This window comes from Paroedura picta, chromosome 9 (assembly GCF_049243985.1).
Source record: "Paroedura picta isolate Pp20150507F chromosome 9, Ppicta_v3.0, whole genome shotgun sequence".
Classification (NCBI taxonomy): Eukaryota; Metazoa; Chordata; class Lepidosauria; order Squamata; family Gekkonidae; genus Paroedura; species Paroedura picta.
This window is the reverse complement of record NC_135377.1, coordinates 47,418,332-47,445,435: the sequence shown is the minus strand read 5'-3', so window position 1 is coordinate 47,445,435 and position 27,104 is coordinate 47,418,332. Positions and strand designations below refer to the sequence as shown.

Below are 27,104 nucleotides of genomic sequence, written 5' to 3'. Positions count from 1 at the left end.
CAATTATAACAATTATGTTATTATTGGGCTTCTTCCTTGTTTACATTCTAACCGCTTATTTTACTTTACAGCAAGTGGATTTGGGCAACTGAGCCTTCCCAGAATTAAAAAGAAATATGGTCATTGGCATGTCCAATGCTTTCCATAATTGAGAGAGGATCATGCACTGCTTTCCTTTTACTTTTGTCGTAAACTTACACATGTTGAGCATCATGCTAGATCAGGGATCCCCAACATGGTGCCTGTAGGGGCCATGCTGCTTACCCACCAAAAACTCCTTGCCCACCAAGAACTCTTAGAAAGTTGACGGTGCCCACTGGAACTTTTGTTCAGTAAGGCTTCGGATTGGCCGTTCAACATTTTATTGGCTATGCAGATTTTTTTTATGTTGCTTTGGAAACATATCACAAAGATCTTCACTCTGTGTCTGAAGGGAAGCCATAACATCCATTTTGTGGCTGGCTCCACTTTTATCAGTAGAATCACAGGTGATGGTTTCAGACTAGGTGCAGAGCTATTTAACCTTTTCCTTGCCAGCCCTCTGTCCCCATATACCCACAAGGAGAAAAGCAGGAAAATGTATGTAGGCAGATGACAAAGAAAATACAAAATAGACCTTCATCTCCTCCCTTCACCACATGCATGCCACTCCATCTGAACATGCTAACAGGAAGTCCCAGGATCTCGGTGCTTTGTTTTTAGGCCTTTATTTACATTTTCTTTTGACAGTATTTTCCTTTCCTGCATACCTTTCAAGTATCTCATCTTGTAAGGCCTATTCTGCATTTGTCAAAGTTTGACCTGCTTGCTGAGTGTTGACAGGATGAGCAGTTAAAAGATAGGAGCAGATGGGACTCTGTAAATCCAGTGAGGGAAGACAGAACAGCTTTTAAAGGTTAAACAAAAGTGTGATGTTCCTGTTTCAGGAACAGCTTTCTCTTTGGATACTTTTAGACAACATGTTTGTAACTGGCTGCCACCACAGACAGCTACAATCGTGGGGGTTGTTCAGCTATATCTGAGTCTTATTAATCCACCTTAGATGCTTGGTTGCCACATGCATGTCACTGCAACAAACATCTAACTATCAAGTAGCTACTTCAGAAATTAGTCTTGTATTTGTTTGAGCAGCAATGGCTTGTTGCCAAGGATGCATTGCTCAAACTCTAGTATGGTTACCAGTCCCCTCTGGCCAGCAGTGGGGAATGGGGGTAGGGTGGCTAGGTCCAGGTTGGGAAACTTCTGAAAGTTTGGGAATGGAACCTGAGGTAGACAGGGATCTCAGTGGAATTCAGTGCCGTAGAGTCTACTCGGTATTCTCCAGGGTAACTGATATCTGTATTCTGGAGATGAGCTGTAATTCTGGAGGATCCAATGTATCCCAAGGCATCCCTAGTTTGTATGTATTGAAATATTGTACTTATGGCTCTGGACCATTGTTGGGCATCCTAGCTGGATAAGTGTGCATTGTTGGCGTCTATGACACAGATTCATTTCACATTGCTGTAATGCAGTTGTAAATTTAACTTCAGATTGTGGAGGCACATTATTATTTAAAGTGTTGTCTACTTCTGTTTATTTACTTCCATGCTCACTTCCCTATATACAGTGTCTATATGTCCACTTTTTTCCTGAGCAACTTTGCACCCAAGGCGGGTAACTATATAAATTACAATAAATATTGTTTACAATCACAGAGATAAAAGCAAACAGTACAATAACATGACATACATTAGAAGCATATTAATATGCTTAAATATCACCTTATACCCAATCAGAGCCTTTGCATAGAGTTTTAAGGGTCCCTCTGATTTGTGCCACAGGCTGTACTTGGTCTTTCGTGGGATATTACACATTATAGACTTGAAAGGTGATGCTCTCTTGAGACTCACCTGGTTCCTACCATACTTTCCTTTAAGTGCAATGCCAAAACTTTGCTTGTTACCCAGACTTTCAGTTGAAAGATACCATCTTTTTAGCTGTTATTATGGTCTGTTTCTATCCTGACAACTGTTTTATGGATATAATACTTGATTGCTGAGTGATTGTGCTGCTTTTATGCCCTGCTTGGTTTTTATGCTATTGGTTTTATTATTTCATTGCATTGTTTTACTTTATAAGCTTACTTGAGCAAGTCTCTGTAAAGACAGCATATACATTTTCTAACTAAATAAATGGGGAAGTATAGCTTTGTTCTGAAGTTTCTTCTTGCATGTAGAGATTTCATTCTATTTATCTCAACTGTGGGCCTTACCTTCTTAGTTACAGAAGCATTTGTACCTTCCCCTCCAAGTCCTCAACTTTGAGCCCTGATCTTTCAACAGGTGCCTAGAGTTTCCTTGTCACATTTATTAATGAGACTTTACTAGACACGGTTGTTTTATTTATGGGTAGTGAAAGCAGCATCTCACTCTTGATAACATACTGTTTCCAGAAAGTGTGTATGTTGCATGCTGTCAAGTCACTTCCAGTTTGAATAATGACTTTGAAAACTTCCTATCGCTAAGAACCTTGTTCAGGTCTTGGAAATTCCAGTCCATGACTTCCTTTGTTGAGTCATCCCCAGTGTTTACTGATGTTCTGCTTAACAGCCTAAGGGCATTTTTTTATTTTATAAATATGAATCCTTTGTTGATAGCTATAAATAATCAGCAGAGACATCCTTTCCTGCTGGCCAGTTTCCATCATTTGAATGGTTCACCATCTGTAATACAAGCCAGCCACCAAAATCAAAAGGTTTCAGGTATGTGTAGGCAGCACAGGTGCCCACTTATGCTTGGGGAAAGAGGACTTCACAAAGGAAATCATTTGGCTTGAATTTAACAAAAGGATACTGCCTTGGTTACTTGCCTTATAGCAAATTTTGCTGTACGCATGCTGAGTAGCAATAAAGAGAAGTTTGATAAGACAGGTGACTAATGTGTGTGTGTGGTTTTTTAACCAGGCAGTGTTTCAAAATATTTTTGTTTAAAAAGAAGAGAAAATGTTTCTGTCTGTAGCAGTTCATATCACCATTTATCCTTAACTGGAGATGCAGGTGATTGAAACTGGGATTTTCTGAATGCAGTGAGCCACATCTTCTGCAAATATCTCTGGTCTCCTTAAAGAGTTTGAAAGGTCCTAGCTTCCTCCATTTTGCAAAAAGGAAGGGCATCTGATAAGGTAAATCACTTTGATCACCACCAAATATCAGGTTTCCTTCAGAAATTTGCTTTGTGTGTAACAGTGCATTCTAACAGAGCAAATTCCAGGAGTACTTTTTCTCAGTTCACCCCTGATGACTTCCAGGATAGAGAGCCAGCGTGGTGTAGAGGTTAAGAACAGCAGCTTCCAATCTGGCAAGCTGGGTTTGATTCCCCACTCCTCTACATGCAGCCAGCTGGGTTACCTTGGGCTTGTCACAGTCCTGATAGTTCTGTTCTCACAGAGCAGTCTTTTCAGAGCTCTTTCAGCCCCACCTACCTCACAGGGTATCTGTTGTAGGGAGAGGAAGGGAAGGCAATTGTAAGCCACTTTTAGATTCACTTGGATAGTGAAAAGTGGGTTATAAAAAGCGACTCCTCTTCCTCTAGTACTGAGATTATTTAATATTTTTTTCCAGCATGTCTTCTTCTGCATCTGCACTCATCTTTGTAAACTAGAAATAGTAGAACAGTGATCAAGACCAGAAGAGATTTGATCACATTAGTTATTCTCATCTGGAAAACAAACTATAATGGGATTTTTAAGTCAATATATTTTTGTTTTCCAATTTTTGCCTCTGCAGAAAATGGTAACCACTGCCAGTTCTATGTATTACATTAAAATGCCTACTGCTGTATTGTCAAGAGTCCATGGAACTGAGCACTTCAGTAGTTATTATCTCAAGAAGCCTTGGTGCTGTCAATAAATGTAATGCAGATGATGCCATTCTGACAGGCTTCTGCTCGGGATTAAAAGGACGATGACTGGGGCAAATGAGCTGGCATGACCCACTTCCTGTACTGTACTGAGTTTATAAATGGCCACGGGTTGCTTGTGATGTCTTCTTCTGCGAGTCTCCGTCTACTCATTTTACAAAATATTGTCATTGCCTATCAAAGATAAGAAATGTAGATACGATGGAATGACTTCTTCCTGCTTTCTTCCCTTCAAGGATATCCAGTGAGCATTCTCCAAAACTTCAGATCCGGAGCCACAGTTACTTGAGGGCAGTGAGTGAAGTGTCAATCAATAGGAGTTTGGATAGCCTTGACCCTGCAACTCTGCTTACTTCCCCCAAATTCCGTTCCCGGAATGAGAGTTATATGAGGGCCATGAGCACTATTAGTCAGGTGAGTGACATGATGCATGGCTTAGAAAACAAAGTCAACATTAGTCTCCAGCCTGCTCCTATGACCATAGAGTGCATGTAAGCACTGAATTGTTTTTTTTTATAAAAGCAAAGCAAAGAAAAGAATTTTCATAATATTTTGAACTGTTTAGTTATATTTTAAAATAACCAAGTTCCAAACATTTTGTCACACTGTAGTGTGATTCCAAAAACCTAGAATGTAAAAGCAGGCTTGTTTTTTGGTTACTACAGGGAGTAGAGGGCAGGTTTAGTCAGCTCCGGAATTAGCTCTTTCTCCTATGGATGAAAGGTTGCCCTTTACATCTACTGGGAAAAGGAAAGCAATTGTAGTAAAGGCAGAAATTGCTTCCCATCCAAAAATGAGGAACCAGTCCTCTCCAAGGGAGGTCATTTACACTGCAACCTACTAGAGATCCTTGTACTATACATGTTTTCTCCCTCTCCACAGGCACACACACATACACACACAGGCCCTTCTTTGTGAAGGGCATTTTGCTTGTACTGGAAAAGAAACAACACACCAAAGTCCCATTTGTACTAATTCCCATATCTGTCTATTTCCATATGGCTGAGGCAAAATATTGCTTTGTTTTATTTATAACATTTATATACCTTTGTGCTATCCAGAGAACACCTGCCTAGGTGGGTAGTCTTTAAAATTATGTGGTATGAAATTGTGTTTAGCGCCTTCTCATTCACAGCGAAATATTGCCAAAAATAAGGAACTGTGGTAATGTTCACAGCTCTTGCTTGTTCTGGAGATTTTATGGATAAATCTTGTAATGCTGTTGCATATGCTGGTTAGTTGCTAGTCCTACTGTTGATCCTAGATCTTGGATGAAAGAGCAAGACTTGGACAGACAGATTGCAGTACTTCAAAGTCAGAAGCAAAATAAGTGAATTCAAAAATATTTTTTAAAGAATCTTAGCCTCAGACACTTTCCCTATCTGGGGAGCTGACACATGGTTGCTGAATACTTAGAATTGGCAGTACTAAATGAATTCATTCCTACTGCACCAATACACCCACTGCTGGAGTGGAATGCAAAAGCTTGAAGGCCAGCTGGCACAAAATGAAGTGAAGAGAGGGGAGGGGGGGTTTTATTTAAGGAACCTGCGCAACAACACAGTTTTTTAAAAGTGCTGCTTCCTCAGTGACCATGCAGAGTAATAGTTTCCTGCAAAACCAGGAAACTATTACTCTGCATGGTCACTGAGGAAGCAGCACTTTAAAAAAAACTGTGTTGTTGCGCAGGTTCCTTAAATAAAAAATAAACCAGGAGCCACTTGTAAGTCTGCAAGACCTTCAGGATGTGCTTGTGAAGCATCAGTCTTGCTTTTACAGACTGGCTTCCATTTTATCTTTGAATAGAACTGCTGCTTTCTTTGTACCCAATGCTGATTTGACTTTGAAAGCAAGTAGGACTGATAGTTGCAGCCTCTACCCCCACCCCCTTTATAGTACTGCAGAACTAGTGAAGAATTATGGAACTAAAGGTTGAGCGATATACCTTTCTTTTTTTTTAAACTTTGAACAATCAAGGTCTTTATTATTTTCACATGAACCATGGTCATTGATGCCATATCTGGTTGCTGTATTCTGATCAAAACTAGTTATAGATGACTTTCTATACAACATCTACATTATGTTACACATAGCACATTTACATTTTGCATTTTCACAGTTTGGAAATTTTGCTGGTATGCTTGGTATTTGAATGGTATTCGAGCTGCACCTTTTAACACATACCTTGATACAGAGGTTTCTAGTGTTTTGTCCTTTTTCATTGTTTGCTTAATAAAGACCTATTTCTTTTTCTTTATGTGACTTGTCAAATCCCAAATCTATTAAATTATTTAATAATGCTTTGGTTACTGCTATCACTCATGAGCCCCTTATAACCTACCCAAATGTCCAGAATCTCACTTGTGGGTCCTAGCTGAATGTTCAGGGTTCTTTCTTTTAGATTTACCATTTACACCTAAACTAGGTATTATGGGGAAAGTGTAGTTGTCACCAAAAATAACAGCATGTCTCATTCCTTCCTGCCTCACCTTTCGGAGCTTGTATCATGGCATTCTGCAGTTCCTCGCCTTTCCTTCATGCCATAGATTCCCCGTAGCAGTTGTGGAGAAGTGTGGAATGTCATAGCATTACTGCATGGATAGATTCTAAGAGACATTATGGAGGCGGAAGTTTGAAATAGATATGCAGTAGTCAGTTTCAGTAGCAGCCACGTGAGAACAAGTTCCATCTGCTTCTCAGTATTCAGTGGCAGAGGTGTGGCAGAAGGAGGCATGTGCAGTCAATTAAATAACTGGATATGCCCACATCATTCAACTGTGTGCCCTGCATTACAAGAAAAAGATGCGACACAAAACAAGCCTAAATTGATGGGTTTTATAAAGAGATGGCTGGAAAAGCTTGAGGCAGTGTAGAGTGTTTGGCTTGAATGCTAGGAACTAAGTCAGCCCTAAAAGTTACAAGTCACCTGACTTTGCAGGTAAACCCATTATATTGGCTTGTTATGGATTGGGAAAGGTTGTGTGATATAAATGTAAAAAAATGTGAATGTCATAAGTACCATTATTATGTTGAGAGAACATATGCAGTCACCTTTCTTTTAGCCAGCCACTCTCCTATTTCTATTGTTACTTTCCATTTTCCTTTCCTTGTTTAATAACTTCTAGCAAGCTACTGTATGGCCAGGTTTTGCCATTTTGGAAACCATGCACTATGTATATTTAAAACTTTTAAAAAGAACTTTTCTTTTCTCATGAAAGATAATATTTGAAATTTTGTTCCCAGCTAATTAAGATTAAAATCTACCCTCCTTTGTTTTATTAAAATGGACATTGATGCTGCCATGTGACTTTAAAAGCTAAGGCATTTACAGTGGCTTTTGAAAACTAAGGTGTATCATAACAGGCTTTATTTTGCTGGTTCTACCAAGATAGATCTTCTGCTGTTGACACAGGCCATTTTCATCATGTTCTAGAGGATAAGGGAGCAATTCTAAGCAGGTTTTCTTGGAAGTAAATCCCAATTTACTCTGTTGGCTTACTCCCAGGAAACCATTTTTAGCCTGAGAAATGTAAAATTGTTAAGATGGGTAATTATTGGTGCTTGAGCACACAAGTATATTTCTAAAGTGTGCATAATCCTACGTCAAGAAGAAGTATCCTCTTTAGCTGCTTGGTGATTTCTCATCATGAGAATTTAAGGTTTTGTTCCTTCCTTTCCCCTTTGGCTTTAGATAGTAATGCAAGCTGGACTGTTGTACTAGATTTAATTAACCTGTATGTTGTTTGCCTGCAGGTGAGCGAGATGGAAGTAAATGGTCAGTTCGAATCAGTCTGTGAGTCAGTGTTCAGTGAACTAGAGTCTCAGGCAGTAGAAGCCCTGGATCTGCCAATGCCGGGCTGCTTCCGCATGAGGAGCCACAGCTACGTCAGAGCAATTGAAAAGGGCTGTTCCCAAGATGATGAATGTTTGTCGCTGAGGTCCTCATCTCCCCCACGCACAACCACCACTGTGAGGACCATCCAGAGCAGCACTGGTGAGTTACAAAATAAGAAATCAGAAATAGACAAAGAAAGGGAAGATCTCATGCTTATCACCAGGGCAGCCTGTATGGGCCACCATTCAAGCACACACTCTGGAGATCATTAAAGTCTCTGGTTGATTCTGTGTGTACTTGTGTGTCGGAAGGAGTGAGCCAATCTGAGCTTCGAAGTCAGGGGAGGGACCACCAAAGTTTTAAATCTTTTAGATTTGCAGGGGAAACCATGGAGGGATAAAGCTGTAGTGTGGTTATGACAAATATGCATATGCAAATATTTCACTGAATTAGCATGTATGGCTCTATTAAACATTATATGTTTCCTAGAGACTGTCACTGGCATAACGCAATTTGTGTTAAGGTGAATTGAAATTGCTCTTCATTCTTTGGCATGCCAACATAGTACAACTTTTCTGAATATCCACAGATATGTGTACCAATCTGGAATGCTTTATAATGGTCCTATATGTACTGATGTGTATAAAATGCCTATCTTAGTAAAGTCAGGTTTGAGCTTTTTTTCTTGAGGTAGATAGGAAAAGAAGATGGCCTTCTGGGTGGAACAGTAGTGCAAAGGGATTTTCATGCCTACTGGGGAAAGAATAATAGAGTAGCAAGTTGGCTTTTATTCTGTTCTGTTCTCAGCGCTTGCCTTTTATTTGTAAAAACTTTTCAACACAGAATGTTCCTGACAAAAGTCCCAGCTTGTCTAAATCAGGCAAGTCCGTGGAAACAGTGCTAGTTGAAGATCTAAGCACCATTTTCCACAGATTAGCTGTGGGTGTGCAAGACATACACTTATGGAATTTCAGGCTAACTATTGTGTTGAGACTTTATCTTTCCTCCTTGAATTCAAATACTCATGTCAGATTTCTATGACATGTGCAGCATTTGTATTGCAAGCATCTTATAGGAGGACTCATGGGGGAGGTCCACCCATACCAGCTTCCACTTTTCCTGCTCTTCTCCTTGTCCTTCCTCCTCTTGGCTTTCTTTTCCATCCCTCACAGACCCTGTGAACTTTCCTCCACAGCCTCTCCAATCTTCACCTTCCTGTTTTACCTTCAAATTAGATTAAATAAAACACCAAATTTATTTCAGCAATGCTAAAAGCCCATGTAATTGTTGTTAATTCAGATTTATAGTAATTATCAGGTATGTCAGTCATTCCTTTGATTGACAGTGACACTGGTTTGTGACGTTTTTCTCTGGGCAACAACCCAGTTTTAACCTATTTTGAAACAACAGATACCTGAGCTTACATGATTGTTAGACTGTCTAACCGTGTCATTTTAAATGTTTTTTTCTTGGTTTTTAATGTTGTATTTTCTCTTACGTGTCTAAAAACCAGTTTAAAAGTTCTAAGGTTTACAAGGGTACCCCCATGAGATTGCTATTGCAGCTTTGAATTGGCTATGTAATGTTGACTGGGGTTACTTAGGCAACACAAAATGATTGCCAAGCTTTCATGAGGCAGTCTCATGACATGCTGATACTTTTAAACTGTTTTATTTTATTTTAATCCTCCCCTTTATAGTTTTACATTTTTTTTGCAGAAAACCTGGGTTTGCCAAAATCTTCCCTAGCCCTGGGTGGCCCTTTTTGGATGGGGATTTTTGGTATCTGGGGTGGCAACTTAAGAAAGACTGTTAAATATATGGCAAGCAAGGAATCCACAAAAGGTTCCAAGCAAGCCAACTTGGTGTAGTGGTTAAGAATGGCAGCCACTAATCTGGAGAACTGGGTTTATTTCCCTGTCCTTCAACATGCAGCCAGAGATCTTTCAACCTCACCTACCTCACAGGTTGCCTGTTGTAGGGAGAGAAAGGGAGGGCAATTGTCAGCTGCTTTGAGACTCTTTCAGGTGGTGAAAAGCAGGCCACAAAAAAACAGCTGTCCTTCTCTTACCTCCCATAGTTTCCTTTTCCTGAAAGCCCCCATAGCCTCTTCTTTTTCACCACTTCATTTTCTCCCACCCACCATCAGTCAATCTGCCTTGAGTTGCCCCCTGCCTTCGCCTTGCCCACCTCTTCCTAGACCAAGCCTAGCCTAGTTGTTTGGTGCCGGTGGCCAGGCTGGATGAGGCTGCACAGAGCTGGTAACCAGAAATGACCTAGTTTATTTATTAGCCTTGCCAGTTGTGTGGTGCTAGCTGCACTGCCAGGCTGAGCCTAGTTGTATGAGTAGTGAGTCTCCAGTGCTCACCACAGGGCTAGGTCTCAGCAATTCTTCCATAAAAGAACATGACAGGAGAAAGTCAAGAATTGCTTATTCTGTGTAGAGAAATTCCTGGTTAGGAGCTTGGCGAAAACAGATTTGGCAAGGGGAGGAACTGCATGGAGGTATAATGCCATAAAACTATTCTCCAAAGCAGAGGAACTGATCTCTGTAATCTGGGGATCAGTAAAAATTCCAGGAGATCTCCAGGCTCCACCTGATGGTTAGCACATCTAGAAGGGGCATCGAACCTTTGCAGGGCTGCTCTGGCCTCTAAGGCCTCTCCCCAGGGCTTTGCTTTACAGAGACCAAGGCTTAGAAGGCTCAGCAATATAGTGATCACTAAGTAATTGCTAAATTGGCCCCTGCATGTTCAGTTTTAATCCCTCAAAGTATTTTAATATATTTCAACTTTTTCTGCACACTTGGGTTTTTTTCAGGTTGGTAGAGAAATCCTCCCATTTGAACCTAGCTCCATTTTGTCAGTTTAATCATATCCTCAATAGCAGTAGTTCTCAACCTGGAGGTCGGGATCACTTTAGGGGTCGAACGACCCTTTCACAGGGGTTGTGGCAGGGCAATCAGCTTGGCCAGGGGACGCCATCCACACAGCAGCCTTGCAGGGTAGATCAAAATAGAGTGTTCATCTGTTGGAGCAGTGGAAAAGAGCGAGATTGGCATGGTGGGACAAGAGGCTGAACTGAATTCAGAAACCCCGGGGAAAAAACCCAATTTATATACAATCATGAACAATGGATCTTCACGCCATTGATCAGTTTTGGTTTAATTTCTGTGAAAGAACACTTGCATAATTTAATGGTTGGGAGTCACCACAACATGAGGAACTATTTTAAAGGGTCATGGCATTAGGAAGGTTGAGAACCACTGCTCTATAGCAAGGTCTGGAATACAGTGGTTATAACCTTAATTCAGATATATGTTCTGTAGGACCGTTTATGCACTGGGAATTTCACTGCCCCAGCTCCTATGCAGGAGCACAAATAGGAGGCGGATGAGGTGCACCACACCAAATGCTCCTCCGTGTGGGTGCAGGAAGAGGTGGGGCAACCTGCCACAACTAAAACTCCAGCCTGCAGCACAGCATGAAACTTCCAGTGCATAAACAGTCTATAAGCAGCAAACTCCCCACAATGCCTCCCATGCCCACCCACACTCACTAAATCAGGGTGTGGAAGAAATGGGGAGAAAAGCCAATTGATGTAGTGACATCACTTCCATATGAAGCCCCATTGCATTGGACAACATTCTAGGAATTTCCCAGATCTCTGTAATCCTTACCACAGAGATTCAGGAAATGCTTAGAACATTGCTTGACATGTCTTCCAGATCTTCACTAGGAAGTGATAGCACTGCATCAAGAAAGGCCTTTTTTGCATGCACCTCTCTCCCCCCTCCCAAAGTCTTCTGGGGTTGCCAGGCAGGCACTCGGCAAAACTACAAGATTACCAGATCTTGAAAATATTTTATGTACATCAATTAATTTTATTCTGGAGCAATTAGGGGGAATGCACATAAATCCTCTCATCTTCATGGGGCCCATATTCCTCCTTCTCTGGAATCCTCATGATCTCTTGAGTGTCACATGTAATTATTTTCCAAGCTGGGCTATTTATTTGCCTTGGTAATGTGGTAGCTGCTTAAATAGCCAAAGTTCAGATTGAATGGAGAGCTTCACATCACAGTAGCAAGATAGGCAAGAGCTAGTTGCACAATTTGGCTTAATTATGTAGTTTCTGCCCACACCAATGCCCCAGAAGAAGGTGAAGGGCTGGCTGTGCAAACTGAACCACAAGCCTGGTGCTTCTAGACATGACTGCTGTGATGTGGAGCCTCGCCTGTACAGAAGCGATTTGTTTTGTTTTCCCCTCAGCACCTACCACATTGCCACGGCAACCTATTAACTGAGCTTCTGTAAAATTGCTATATGATGCCTGCTTGGCTTCACTCTCCCTAGGCCAGCTTTTTTAGAAGTCAGGAAAAGAAGGTTGCATGTTTGTGTACGTTCTTGAATTGCCGATTCCTTGTAAATTCAGAATGAAAGGGAATGATTTGTGAGCATTGATGAACAGAGATCTGAGTTAGCAGTCGTGCAGTGGATTCCACCCACACTGTAGCAAGAACACTGTGGGAATGAAGAACAGGGAAAATGGGAAGAGGGGGGATGAAATGCTGTATGCAAAATAACACACCAGGAACATCAATCATAGGGTGGCTGGGCTCTTGTTTGGAGATGAAGCTTGTTCTCCTAACCACGCTGATATGCTGAGAGGTGAGGAAGCTGCTATTCCTAAGATTCTGTTCTTCCACTGGTCCATTTCCCTGTCTTCATCCACAGTGAAAACCAGAGAAGGCAAGATAGAGAGACGAATGGAAGAACGAACAAAGTTATAGTACCAGTCATTGCCTTGAAAAATTTAAGATATTAGCCTGGTCTTCCAAAAAGGACTAGACGGAGCTTACAGATTATAAACTATGTGAAAGATTGTGACATCTCTACTTACAGTTAGCAAGGTCTGTTATTAGAGTCAAATGAATGCCTTGTGGTAATTCTCAGCAAAAGGCCATTTTTTTCATATATTTTTCATTTATTTATTTATTACGTTTGTTTACCGCCCTCCCTAAGGCTCAGGGCTTAAAATGTATAGTCTGTAACTTTAGGCAACAAAGAATCTATAATATATTAATATCTTCTTTTATTATTATTATTATTATTATTATATTATAAATTTCTATGCCACCCTCCCACTATGGCTCCGGGCGGTGTACAAAGTTAAATTTAGCTGTAGACTAAAACCAACACAATCCATGGGCTTTAGCAGTATAAAGCAAAATAAAAACAAAGATAATGCATTAGCAGCATATTCACAAAGACATGTTCCTGATGCCAGTTGGACTGCAGTCATTAACCTAAACCGAAGAGTCCAGACCTGCTGTAATAGAAATTTTATTGGAAATAGAAAATCATAAGCTCTTCTCCAGGCTGCTGCCTGGAATAACTTTCCATGAATAGGGGCAGTCCCTACGGATGGCCAGACTGGAATCATATAAAGCTTTAAAGAATAAACTTATAATGTTGAACTATTCTCAAAGGGAACAGGAAGCCAATGCAGCTTTTGAAAAATTAGTTTAATATTCTCAGCTGCCTAATCTCTGCAGTGTAGCAGCAGCTACATTCTGAACCAGACATGATTTGCTTCAAGTGCAACCTCATGTGGTTTCCTGCAGTACTTCTGGCTGGAAGTAGCAAAGGCACACAGGGTCAGATCAGAAAGGCCAACAGCTGCAAACACAATTGCTTTTTTCTCTGTTGGAAAATAAAGTGGCATCACATATGAGCAAACTCAGGTCTCGTGTTTTACTATTATTATTGCTTATGTCTTTGTACATCTTGGTTTGTCTTGGAATTCTGATTGCACTGGCCATTTTATATGCTTTAAAACCTAAACTGGCATGTAAAAATTCTGCCCCTTGCCAAATCAGCATGTGAAGCTTCTGCCATTGATATATATATATGTTCAACTATTACATTTCTGCTGGGGGGGTTACAAGATACAGGAAGCCTCCCCCCCTCCCCCATCAAAGTTGACGTTTTTAGGTTCTGTCTGGAACTCCTGTCTAAGTATACAGCCACAACTAAGAATTCCAATGTTGTTATGATTTATATTGCTTCCACATAACATATACAGCATCAGCAAAATGCAAGCAACTTATTTGTAATGAATTCAGACTTGGTGTGAAACCTTCAGAGACCTTCTCTTGTCAGCCTGATTGACGAGTTGTGTTGAATGAGCTACTCAATAGAATTGCAAGTTTAATCTTTTCTCTAAGCCCTAAGCATTCAGTAAACAGTTTGGAATGAAGTTCAGAACTCACAATGCACTGAACTTGACTATTGTGCTGTTTATCCCCTTAATTTTTCTCTGTGTACAGTAAGGAAGTATCCCTCTCAGAATGGAATGAAACCTAGATGGTTATGGCATTCAGAATTCCTGCCACAAGTTAGTTTGAGTTCTTTTGATTTCCTTATGAGACAGTTCCCCAACATGAAGGTTAACATCTAACAATCTCACCAAAATATAACATATGAGGAAGAAATGTTCAGCCATGATAGATAAGTAATTAATCACTTTTTCGGGGAATGAATTACTTATTTAGAGAGTAAGTCAGTCCATATTTGGGTTGCTTGGTTGTCTATATGATCTTGTTAAATAGTAGTAAGTTTTACCATGCAGGTACAGATAGAATGGTTGTCTGTATCCACCCAGAATGAATCAAAATGATGCTAGAAAAGTTCTATCTTTGTCTAAAATAGAGGCTGTCTGTGCCAGAGACTTTGAAGAGACTGTCTGTGCCAGGAAACCACTCCAAACTGACATGTATTTGCTTTCAAAATGGACAAGACTGTATTGCAAATTTCCTGAAGTGAGAAATTTTCACCTCGAGTCTATCATGATTTGGTGCTGTGGAATCTAAAATAGAATGACCTTTCCAAGGTTACCTCCTCATTAGTAAGAAAGAACACGTTTTGAAATCTAGTTTGAAACAACTGTATAATGAACCCAGAAAGCAGATCATATCTTGGACTTACATGAAAAGACCAGGAGGAGCTCAAGCATGCAAGCACTTTTGACAGTTTTTCTGCTTCTTCTGAATCCGTCTTTAGTTTTTAGCCTTACTTTGCATGAAAGGCTTAATGAATTATTTTATGCCCAATCTTTCCTTGAGTGTTCCATATGTTTGCTACCCTCTTTCATGGCCTCTGTATGAATGTTGATTGCAACTGACAATCATATGTCAAACCAGAGACACTGAACTTTTCCTAATTTACCAAAAGCAGCATTATGCAAACTGTGAGCTGTGCCTCTTTAAGGTAGTATCTACCAGTAGGTGTTTTGATTTGTTTATGAAACTGTTAACACTATTTCTTCTTGCATCTGTTTGCATTATTGAAGGTCAGTTGGAACAGTTCTGTGGTTTTCAGCAACCTTTTTGCTTTGCTGAGGTCTTACCCCAAACACCTGAAAGCATCACAAGGGCCTGGATGGACCTCCTTTTTCCTGTTCCCTAAGCAGCCAGACAATTTCCATCTCTGTCCAACAATTCCCTGTGCTCCAAAAAGAGCTTTATGTGCCTTTATATCAGGTTTATTTGGGAGAGTATAGATAGTCCTGTTTTTGAAATACTGTGTTATGAAAAGCCACCATATTTCATAATTGCTGTTCCGAGGAGGTCTTTACACATGCTGGTGCTCATAAGGACAGTGTGAAGTGTTGGCATACATGTATCAATGAACTATTGTAGGTCAAATATATTACTTCAAATACATTGCTTTGCAGGGTAACTAAAAACATTCCTGAAAGCCAAGTGATGAAACACATTTATGCGATAGTACTTAGTATAATTTCTCATAGAACTCTTTTATTTCAAAAATAAATTTCCTTTCTCAGGATATAATTCGTACAACCAAGTCGCTTTACCATTTCATCCTTCAAGAAAGACTTTAATTGATTTTGTTGACCTTTAAGTTTTCTATTCCAAAACAGAACACTGTGTTCAAGAAAAAAGTGTTTCATTGATTCCACATAATGGCATTTCATTTTCAGTTCCTATTACAGGCTTTTGTTGTTGTTCTTTTGAAATTACTGCTACACACATAAAAGACTCCCTCCCCCCATTTGAGCTACATGCAGTGCTTCAACATGTCATAAAATAAGCCAAGAATCATGAATTCTGAGTTCATGAATTCTGAAGCAAATTGAGCATTGTATATACAATGAGATAGGAAGGTAGCAATCGGCTCATGAAGGCAGTCATTTCCTAGAGACTTAACAGTAGACACAGCCCAAAACCAAGTCTCTGCAGAACAGAGTGTCTTTACACCTTTTGAATGGTTCCTGGCCAGTGTTCACAATGATAGCTGAATTCAAGTCTTATTAGTAGTTTAAGAGTGGATGTCCTTGGAAAGAAATAAATTGGCTTCAGGTTATTCATAACTTGTGCCTAAAATGTCAAACTAGTGAAATATGCTTTACATCAGGGGTGTCAATCATATGGCCCATGAGCTAGAACTGACCCATCTAGGGCTCTTATCCAGCCCATGAGCAACTATTGCCAGATGACAGAGGTTTTGCATTATGTCACCATATACTGTCCCAGTGCTATTGAGTAATGTATGAGGGAAGTGGGAGGGTGAACATCAGGGAGATACTTTAGGAAATATTGTTTAAGCATGTTTATATTTTGAATGAAAAATAATATCATTAATGGGGTTTGCCTCTGTGGGAGCTAATCTACCGGTGGTCCCCAGCCCGAGAAAAGTTTGCCTGGCCTCAACCCAGGTCTAGGCCTTTTCAGTCCTGACCCCGACTTGTAGGAATGAGCTCCTGGGAGAGCTGATAGCCCTGACAGAACTATCACAGTTCTGCAGGGCCTACAAGTCAGAGCTCTTCCATCAGGTCTTTGGTTAAGGCCAGGGCAGTAAGATCGAAGGCCCTCAGGCAAACTCTTACCCCCACAATGCTTGCTGTCTGGTGGACCAGGGGGAGGGGAAGGGTTAACATCGGTTGTTTTGTATTGAATGCTGGTTTTATGTGGGGTTTTATTTTTAATGAACTGTTGTTACCTGCCATGAGCCATTTTCTGGGACTGGTGGAGTATAACTCCAATAAATTGATCAAATCAATTTATCCCAAAGAGGGAGGTGAGACGGCTAGAGCGAGTGTGGCGGAAGACCCGCGACGAAGCTACAAGAACATCTCATCGCACGCTTATGAGGGCGTATGAGATGGCGGTGAAAGCGGCAAAGTGTGACTACTTTGCTGCGGAAATCGCGTCCGCTAGCTCTCGCCCAGCCCAATTATTTAGGATAGTTCGGACCCTTACTGCCCTCGAAGGAGGGCATCAAAATAGTAGTCAATTGGAACTAGGCTGCGAGGCTTTTGCGAGCTATTTTGCGGATAAGATCTTGTCGCTCCGTCGTGACCTTACTGCCACAGTTGATACAGTTCGTGAACTAGAAGCTCCGTGGCCGTTACGGGGGATCAGGTTTGATGGCTTCAGGCGGCTCTCTTTATCCGAAGTGGACAAATTGCTAGGGTCGGTGAGGGCGACCACTTGCCCCCTTGATCCCTGTCCGTCGTGGTTGCTTAAGATCAGCGACCCACGGATAGGTGTTCCCCTGAGGGAGATTATAAACCTCTCCCTTACATCGGGAGAATTCCCTCAGCGGCTCAAGGAGGCAGTGGTTCGCCCTCTTCTGAAAAAACCATCGCTGAATCCGCGGGACCCCGCCAGCTACCGCCCGGTATCGCATCTTGCATTCCTGGGCAAGGTGGTTGAGAGGGCCGCCGCGGACCAGCTCCTAGCATTTTTGGAGGAAACTTCGGCCCTTGATCCATACCAGTCTGGCTTCCGTCCTGGCCATGGGGTGGAGACTGTGCTGGTCGCCCTGACAGATGATCTCCGGCGCCAGCTGGACCGGGGCGGGTCGGCCATTCTCGTGCTATTAGACCTGTCAGCCGCATTTGATGTGGTTGACCACGAGCTCTTGGTTCACCGCCTCGCTGATACTGGGATTGGAAGGGTGGCTCTTAAATGGCTATCCTCCTTTCTAGAGAACAGATCACAGAGGGTCGCTGTGGGGGAGGAGTTATCCGACTCCTTTGCACTCCCATGTGGGGTGCCACAGGGAGCGGTGCTCTCCCCCACGTTATTTAACATCTATATGCGTCCCCTGGCTCAGCTGGTACGGAGTTATGGGCTTGGGTGTCACCAGTACGCTGATGATACCCAGCTCTATCTCTTGATGGATGGCCGGCCAGATCTCCCCCCAGAAAAATTCGCCAGTTGTTTGGAAGCAGTGGCTGGATGGATCAGGAAGAGCCGCCTGAGACTCAACCCCTCTAAGACGGAGGTCCTTTGGCTAGGCCGAAGGGAGCAGGAACAGGAAGCGCGTCTTCCCTGCCTGGACGGGGTACAATTGTCATCTGTGCCCCAAGCCAGGAATTTGGGAGTGATTCTGGATGCCTCACTTTCCATGGAGGCCCAGGTCACTAAGGTAGCCCGGACGGCGTTTCTCCATCTACGCCAAGCTCGGCTACTAGCGCCCTACCTGCCCCCGGAACACCTGGCCACTGTGATCCATGCAACGGTTACTTCTAGATTAGACTTCTGTAACTCGCTCTACGCGGGCCTACCCTTGTCTCTAACCCGGAAGTTACAGCTGGTACAGAATGCAGCTGCACGGGTCCTCACTAAATCATCTTGGAGGTCCCATGTTCAGCCTCTGCTGAAGCAGCTGCACTGGTTGCCAGTTTGTTTCTGGATCAGGTTCAAGGTTTTGGTACTAACCTTTAAGACTATACGCGGCTTGGGTCCTGCATACTTGAGGGACCGCCTATCTCCTTATGCCCCCCGCAGGGCACTTCGCTCTGCGGGTAAGAATCTGCTGATGATCCCAGGACCCCGGGAGGCACGCCTGGCCTCGACAAGGGCCAGGGCCTTTTCGGTCCTGGCCCCTACCTGGTGGAATGAGCTCCCTGAAGAGCTGCGGGCCCTGTCGGAGCTCTCTGAGTTCCGCAGAGCCTGCAAAACGGAGCTCTTCCGCCAGGCGTTTGTCTAAGGCCGGGTGATGGCCCGGGGCTAAGATCGGACCCCTCTCCCCGGAGGGGGGAGGCCAGTACTAAACTGACCTGGTTCCCCAGAGTGTTCCATCCTATGCCCAATTATCCTCCGTTCCCTTCTGCTCATCCAGTGGGCCTGTACGGGAATAGTTTTAATCGCCATCATTGTGACTTAGTCATTGTTTTAATGGGGTTTTAATGGGGTTTTAATGGGGAATTTTAATGGTTAATATATTGTATTTGTATTAAAATGTTGTGAACCGCCGCGAGCCGGTTTCCGAGAGCGGCGGTCATACAAATCAAATAAATAATAATAATAATAATAATCCTTTATAAAGTTTGTATCTCCTGTACCTTGCATTACATTTTAATGGCACACTTGGCCCGGGCCAATAAAGTAACATTTATATGAGATCCAGCCATTGTAACAAATGAGTTTTACCCCTCTGCTCTACATGTTTCTGCCTTTGAAAGTTTCTCAAAGGCTGCACTTGGACTGGAATGCTGCCATTCCTCTAAAATGTCAATTTATCTTTTGTATTGCGATATTGCATTTTTAAGCACAACCTTAATGGCTTAAAAAAATCCTCTTCCAGTTTCCCAAATTCACAACCAGTTTCCCAAATTCACACAATTCACAATTTCTCCAGATTCTCTACCCAACAAAAGCAAGATGGATGGCAACTAAGGAGAGGAACTGATCCAGGGTGAAGTCACATTTACAAAGTGGCCTCTCCATGATGTTGTCTTTTAGATTCCATGTAAACACATTTTTGTTACATGTGGGTTTTTTATTAAGTTGCTATATTGTATATTTTGGTGCAACCTCCTGCCTATTGGTTTAGTTTATGGATGCTTTTTTGTATAGTTATTGTGCACACTGTTGATTTACCTTGTTCTGCTGCAACCTGGGTAGCCCAGGCTAGCCTGGTCTCATCAGATCTTGGAAGCTTATAGAGTCACCCCTGGTTAGTACTTGGATACAAGATCACCAAGTAAGTCTAGGGTTGATACAAGAGGCTGGCAGTGGCAAACTACCTTTGAGTATCTCTTGCCTTGAAAACTCTACAGAGTGGCTATAAGTCAGCTGAGACTTGATGGCAAAAAATGTTTGTGATTGATTATTTATATTGAATTATTTTAGTGTTGTCTTATGGAGTCTTGGAATTTTTGGACTGGATGGATGGGATGACATTCTCTATTGTTCTGTACTGCCTTTGACCCATATAATTTATGAATAGTGTATGCTATGCCCAGTTTAAGTTCTCATTATGAAGATTTGCAACCACCGAACAAATACATTATCTGTGTACATTCAGTAATCCCCCTGGATCACAGAGAGTGCAAACCTGCCCCCCCCCCCGCAGACAATTTAACATATCCAAATTTATATTTCACCGATGCATCACTGCTCTTCCTTTGATTTATGATTTGCACTCCTTTTTCAATCTTGAGCCTGCATCAAGGTCTTTGTTCTACAATGTTGGGATAACCTGAGCTGCTGGTTCGCTTTTACCTGAGCCTTGCTTCTTCCTTTCTGTAACTGGGAAGAAATGTGTTAATGGATGTAGTCCAGAGGACAGGCCATTCCAGAAAGTTCTAGCTGTATACCTTTGATTCCTGCATCTTCTCCAACCAAAAGAAAGGATGGTTGTGCAGAGCACTCATGCATGGTCACAGAATGTTTCCCATCACCCTAAAATGGGTGGTTACTGTGCACTAGCTAAACAACTGTCCTCCACTCAATAGGTTAGAGCTGTCTTCAACACAGAGGGGGCAGTAGGTAAGTATGCATTATACAGAAAGGGAACATCTGTTGCCAGCAGCCACCCACCAGTGAAGACAACAGGAAGCATAGCCACCTCTGTTGGTGAACACCAAACACTCTGTTCCCTTTATTGCCACTGCTAGCCTGATTGTTTCTCATGACACATTTTCCTTCCAGAGTAAGAGCCAGGTCAAATGGCAACAGAACCAACAGTAACTGGAAGCTGAATTCTGCTTTGGATAGGTGAGTATTATGTCAAGGAAACTATTGTCTGTCAAATGGTGGAGGTGGTGGTGGTGGTGGTGGTGGGGAAACAACCAATGCAAACATAAAAGGAATGCTAGTGGGACAAATGGGAAGCTAGATCCAGGCAAACAAAATGGAGAGAGCATCGTCCCTTAGTCACTTAACAGTCACCAATAAAAACTGCACAGGAACCACACGCAGTACTGCCCATTTTCATTTCCTCCCACTTGTCTCTCTACAGGCAGCCATGAAACATACACAGAAGCAAGGGTAATACCAACCACGAGGGCCATGGAAACTATAAGAGAAGCTTATGGCAGCAATGGTAACCCAACAGTGCAGAAGTCAGCTGTTGCCTTGTGAAGTGGTCATCTTTTTTGTTCTGCTAGAGGTCTTAAGCCTTTATAGAGAACAGGACAGATAGTATGTAAGAACTGCAAAAGCAGTTCATATACAAGTGCAGTAATGTAATGGGAGGATAGGCTTCTGTTGCTTCTCTGTCATGCAGGCTTTGACAGTACAGGGGCTGTACGAAGTAACAACAAGCAGGTATTCTTGGAAATAGTTGCTTCTCTAATGCATGGCCGTCATAGCCCTACTACTGATGCTGTACAATAAAAATTATAATCTTTCTAAGATGTGTCTGTTTTGTTAACTATTGTCAGATGGGGAGCTCTTCTTATATTATTCACAGCTGCCTTCATGGCTCACATTCAAGAAGGGAAGTAGTGGGGTCTCCGTGACCACATCTCAATAGGACTAAGGATCCCATTCTACCTATGACTGTCCTTGGAACACTCCCAGGGGACAGCAGCTCTGTGTTCTTCTGATTCTTTGCCTCCCTTCCTCCTTCCCCTTCTCTCATTTGCTCTTGGTGTGACAAAAAATAATCAGTGATGGACATATTGTAAGTGAGAGCAGATGACAACACATTCGAAGAAAGTCCTCAGCATCACCCTAATGAATGTGGTGGAACAGTAGCTGGGTGGGGTGAAGGAGTTCTCAAACAGCAGACAGAACCAACATTGGAAACCATCTGCCATTGGAGGCCCTGATCGTCCCATCCAGCCACTGTCATATGAACCAATATCTTAATTGGTTTATGTACCAGATATTCTGATCAGCTATCGCATCATTTGGTCTAGGTTCTTTTGTATGTTTACAAACCCTGCCCACTGATCTTTGGAATCACATACAGCTCCTCCAGTGTTTGGCTGTATGGCTTGGAGCCCTGGACATGCTACAAAAATCAGAGAGGGAAGGGGGCAGCTTATAGACTTGGCCTGTGTTCCCACCATAACTGTTCATGTGGCTCTGTGGTTAAGTTGTACTAAGGCTTTAATACCACAGTCTTTCTCTTTCTGTCTACATTATTGATGGCCACGTAACCCTCAAAAGTTGACAGTCAGGCTGCAGTTTCATTTGTTACTTCCTCAAGATCCACAATTCCCAATGTATTGTTCTGAGCTTCCAAGCAGATCAAAATTTTGCTTCTGTGAATGTGCTGTGTTAGTGTGATGGAAGGCAAGGAGGCATCATACCTAGGATCCATGGGGACTCCAGTCACTTCAGAGTCACTGCTTCCCTGCACAGGTGTGTTTTTTTTTAATTGACAGCTCTAGATACCTGAAGGTTTGGTTATCTTCACTCGCCTCAGAAGTACAGTACAAAGGAGAAGAGCCACAATATTGCAGCCTGCCTAGGAACTTTCCTGAAACACTTCTTCTCCCTTTCTGACTGCAGCTGCTGCCCCCTGCTCCCAGTTGGCTTTGTATTCCTTCCTGCTCCTTTGCCTTGTCCCCCCAGCAAGCAACTGCCTTTTATTTTCCTTTGCTCTCTTTTTATAGTTCCTTTTTCACACCAGGCCCTGGAGCTAAACTCCACCTTTCTCGCTTCCCATATCTGCTTAGCCACCCCCTGCCTTAAGATACCTAGGCCTAGAAAGCCATTGTTCTCCCATCTAGGTTTGCTCACAGCTTCCGTACCTTTTGCACTTCCCTAGGACAGACTGCCAAAGCTACTCTGTTGCTGAGGTTACTATGGATGCATCCTCCTGCCCCTGCTCCCTCCCTGTTCCATCCAGGTGAGTCCTGCTGCTGGGCCCAGGGATGTGTCTACCAGGTAGCCTGCCACAGAAAGTTCCATTCTTCCTCATCCATGGCACTCCTTTCTATCTCCCTGGTAAAGAACAAGAATAAACAGCTTTAAAGGGGGGTTAGATATATTCTTGGAGGTTAGGTATATCGGTGTCTATGAACCATGGTAGCTGAAGGGAACCTCCACATTTAGAGGCACTAAACCTCTGAATCCCTGAGCCAGCAGGCAACATCAGGGAAAGTCTTGATGTCCAGGCCCTGTTGCTGGCTGTCCAGAAGAACTGGTTGACCACTGTGGCAGGCAGAATGCTGGACTAAATGGACCACTGATCTGATCCAGCAAGGCTCCTCCTTTATTCTTAACATGTTAACTTTACACAGAAGCATCATGAATGTGTTGTGTGCAGTGTTATTAGCATTGTCTCATTGGATTCTCTGAATTCTATTTGATAAACTCTTGACCACTGGCCTGTGATTCTGATGGTGTACTATAATCTGTTCCGGTAAGCATCCTTGTGTGCATACTGACATTGTACTCCTATTATCAATCAGGACCTCTGTGCATAACTAGTACAGGAGCTTAGGCAAGCAATGTTGTGATTGGTGTGGGATTATTGTAATACCATTGACCTCGCTACTGGGAATACATAGGATTATAGCCACAATACACCGGTATATTAACCCTGCAACTGCAGTCTCCGAGCATAATAGAAGTATCCCTGTAGAATTTACAAACAAGATTTTTAAACAACAGAATCTTCTAATTGCTGAAGGGGAAAAAAGACTTTGTGAACATTTTAATAAGTAGATTTAATACACTCAGAGCTCCCTCAGTGCTTCCCCACATGAGAAAAAGGCAACATCTGAAGCTATTGCTGCATCATACTGTCAATAATTCCCATTTCAGAGTTTGCACATCACATACTTATTTGTGATATTCAAATCTCTTATATATGCATTTATTCAAAAGTCTATAGTACTAATTGCTTCAACGAAGCTGCTGTGGCCTATGGGCTACATGTATTATTAAGCAGTTCTCAGAGCAAACATTTTCATTTCGGTTTATTATGCTATAAAGAAAAAACCCAGAGGAAACCCAACAAAAACAATCTTCGCTCTAAATCTCAGAAATGATCATTGTATCCCACGCTTCTGCCTTGATATTGTAAAGCACAGCCATTTAGTATACAGTGTAGTACACCAATATCAACTCAGGAGGTTTTTTCCCCAGCTCCTAGCAATAAAAAATATAATAAATGTGAGGGGGTTTTTAATACTGCAGTGAGGAAATCCTCTAATATTATTGCTTGTGGGGGGAAATATTGCTTAGCTCTTTGTGCTGGAAGTTGTCCCTAGTTAAAGTTGTAGTAGGCAGACCATAAAATTGATGCCTTTATACTATGTGCTTTATTTTAACCAGAAGTTCTAGTAATCTGAAGTTAATCTTTCGAAATGATATGGCATTCACTCAAAAGTGTTATGCCATCTGGGATGAAGTAAAAGAGTATTCTGTTGAGCTGGATGTAAGGCAGAGGGCAAGAATGGCTCTGCAATAAAGCATTTGCTTTGCTTGCAGAAGGTCCTGGGCTCAATCTCTAGCATCTCCTGCTACAACAAACTGATAGCAGGTGATGTGGCAGATCTGCACCAGAGGCCCTGCAGAGCTGCTGTCAGTCTGGGCAAATAGATCTTGGTAGACCCATGATCTGAGTCAGTACAAGGGAGCTTCCTTTGTTTAACTCAATAAATATTCAACAGGAGAGCTTCTTCCCACTTTCATTCTGAACTGTGGGGAGGTAAACAGAAATGTCTATTCTCAGTTTGGGAGGGGTTTTTCATGAAAAATGAAAGCAAAAAACATTCATTCATTCATTCATTTTTAGCCCACCTTCCTCCTTGGACTCAAGGCAGGTTCCATGTAAAAATATCCCATAAAACCCAATCCTAAAAACAGCAAAAGTCCACAAATTACTGAAATGGCAAAATCCATCCTATATCCTGCAGTCAACTAACAAGGGTATGCTAAATATTATAGCAGGACCTGAGAGGGGCCCATTGGTCTTGCTAACCTAGCCTCAACCAAAGACCTGGTGGAAGAGCTCCATTTTACAGGCCCTGCGGAACTTTACCAGCTCCATCAGGGCCCTCAGTTCTCCCGGGAGCTAATTGCACCAGGTTGGAGCCAGGACCAAAAAGGCCCTGGCCTGGGTCAAGACCAGGCATATCTCTCTGGGGCCAGGGGCCACTAACAGATTAGTACCCGTATACTATGTTAATTTAGTTAGTGCATTTCATTATATTTTCTACTGGCTTCATTAGGTAAAATGCTTTTTGCTAATTGTTTGACAATTTGTATCCCTCACTCAAGGAATTTATCATCCTTGTAGAAAATATTCCCATTTTATAGATGATTAAAATTTCTCCTTATAGAGCAGGCACAGAGACCTGACAGTATTGGAACGTGAGTTGCTTCTTTCTCCTTTTCTAGGGAAAGTGAGGTGGAACCCAGTTTTACACAAAATCTGAGCCTCTGGATATAGGGAACTAAACTTCTTCTACCTTTTTGCTTACTGTGTTTGCTTGATTTCAGCATTTTCCTCGGGCAAACTGGAAGGAAGAAGTCACAAGAACTGGAGTAAGATGCAAGAGGGGATCCACACACGTTTGCTCTGTTCAAAAATAAACCCACATCCAGTGAAATTCTTGGGATGGGAGAGGGGGTATCTTTTCAGCCCAAGCTAAAGGGAAGGTGATTTCTATGAGGAAAGTAGTCTGGCTGCCTTAACATTAAATTAAAGACATTGGAAGTTCTTATGCTTTTGATTTTTCCTGATCTGGTTTGGCCGTGTGCTTCATGGATGAAGAGGCATTGACCTCTAGACCAGGGGTAGTCAACCTGTGGTCCTCCAGATGTCCATGGACTGCAAATGCTGGCAGGGGCTCATGGGAATTGTAGTCCATGGACATCTGGAAGACCACAGGTTGACTACGCCTGCTCTAGACCACCTTCTAGTCTGCTTGTTTCTTGCCCTCCAGAGCATGCACACCTGCTGCCAGTGACAGGAGGGATGCAGCTCCAGCCTCTGCCCCCTCTTTAGTCTTTAGTACCTCCATTATTCAATGAAGGCATTGCCAACCTCTCTTAGTGGAGTTCCATGGAAATTACATTCTGAGTCAATGTGTTTGAATGAGGTAAGATTTAGGCTGAAAAGCAGTAAGGGAAAGTTCTCAAATCCTTTCTTATTTTGTGTTAATTTTGTAGGGTTTTTGCCATTTTTTTGCTGTTTTAGAGAATACCTAAGTGTCCTTATCTACCAGCTGTACAAGCTTGGAACATAATTCGTTTGCACCTGCTGTTACAAAGGCATCCCACTCCTTATCTGCAGGTGGTTTTTTGAATGGAAAGCAAACATGTCAGAGGAATGAGGTCTACAGAGGCCACTTTATGATAACTTATATAAATATAAATATATCAGCTTTGACTTACACTAATGGAAGGTTGCAACTCTTAGTGAAGTTGAAGATTCCATTTGATATATTGCCAGAAAATTTCATTGGAACATTGATTTATTATGGCTTTTTGCTCTTACTGCATTCTTAGAATTCTCCAAATCTTTTTAAAACATTCATATTCTAAATCTGTGTGATCCACCTTGAGTCCCAGGCAGAAAGGCAGACTATAAATAATGTAAATAAAATTAATTCTTTGACATAAATTCTTTGTCACTTATTTTCTTTTGAATGTGGCATGCTGTAGTCTGGATTCTGTTGAAGAAGAATAAGAAGAGCTGCTTTTCACTATCCAGAGAAGTCTTAAATCATTTTACAATCACCTTCCCTTCCTCTCCTCACAACAGAAACCCTGTGAGGTAGGTGGGGCTGAGAGAGATCTAAGAGAACTGCTCTATAAAATCAGCTCAAGCAGGACTGTGACTAGCCCAAGATCACCCAAGCTGGCTGTATGTTGAAGAGTGAGGAATCAAACCCAGCTCAGCATATCAGAGGTTGCTGGTCTTAACTACCACACCAAGCTGGCACCAGGCTAAATCTTTGAGTGTGAGCAAGTGGCTTCACTTTCTGTGCTTCTGTCCTCTTCCAGTTCCATCAGATGATTAATGTTCCCAAAGCTATTCTTTACATATCAAATGAAAGATCTTGTGAAGCACATGCAGAAGACACAGTGGGATGGATTCTGCCTCATTGCAGTTTTACCAAAGATAGCTTAATGGGTCAAAATAC

The 27,104-nt window shown here is 42.2% G+C and overlaps 1 protein-coding gene across 12 annotated transcripts in view; it reads left to right on the top strand.

Moving 5' to 3' along the window:
- The window catches only part of DLGAP1 (DLG associated protein 1), a 338,129-nt gene that overhangs the window by 237,454 nt on the left and 73,571 nt on the right, over positions 1-27,104 (top strand). For all 12 annotated transcript variants that reach the window (XM_077352686.1, XM_077352684.1, XM_077352681.1 and 9 more), the window contains 2 exons: positions 4,136-4,313; positions 7,653-7,893. In XM_077352686.1, coding sequence (XP_077208801.1) covers positions 4,136-4,313; positions 7,653-7,893 — 419 coding nt within the window. The remainder of the gene's footprint in view (positions 1-4,135; positions 4,314-7,652; positions 7,894-27,104) is intronic.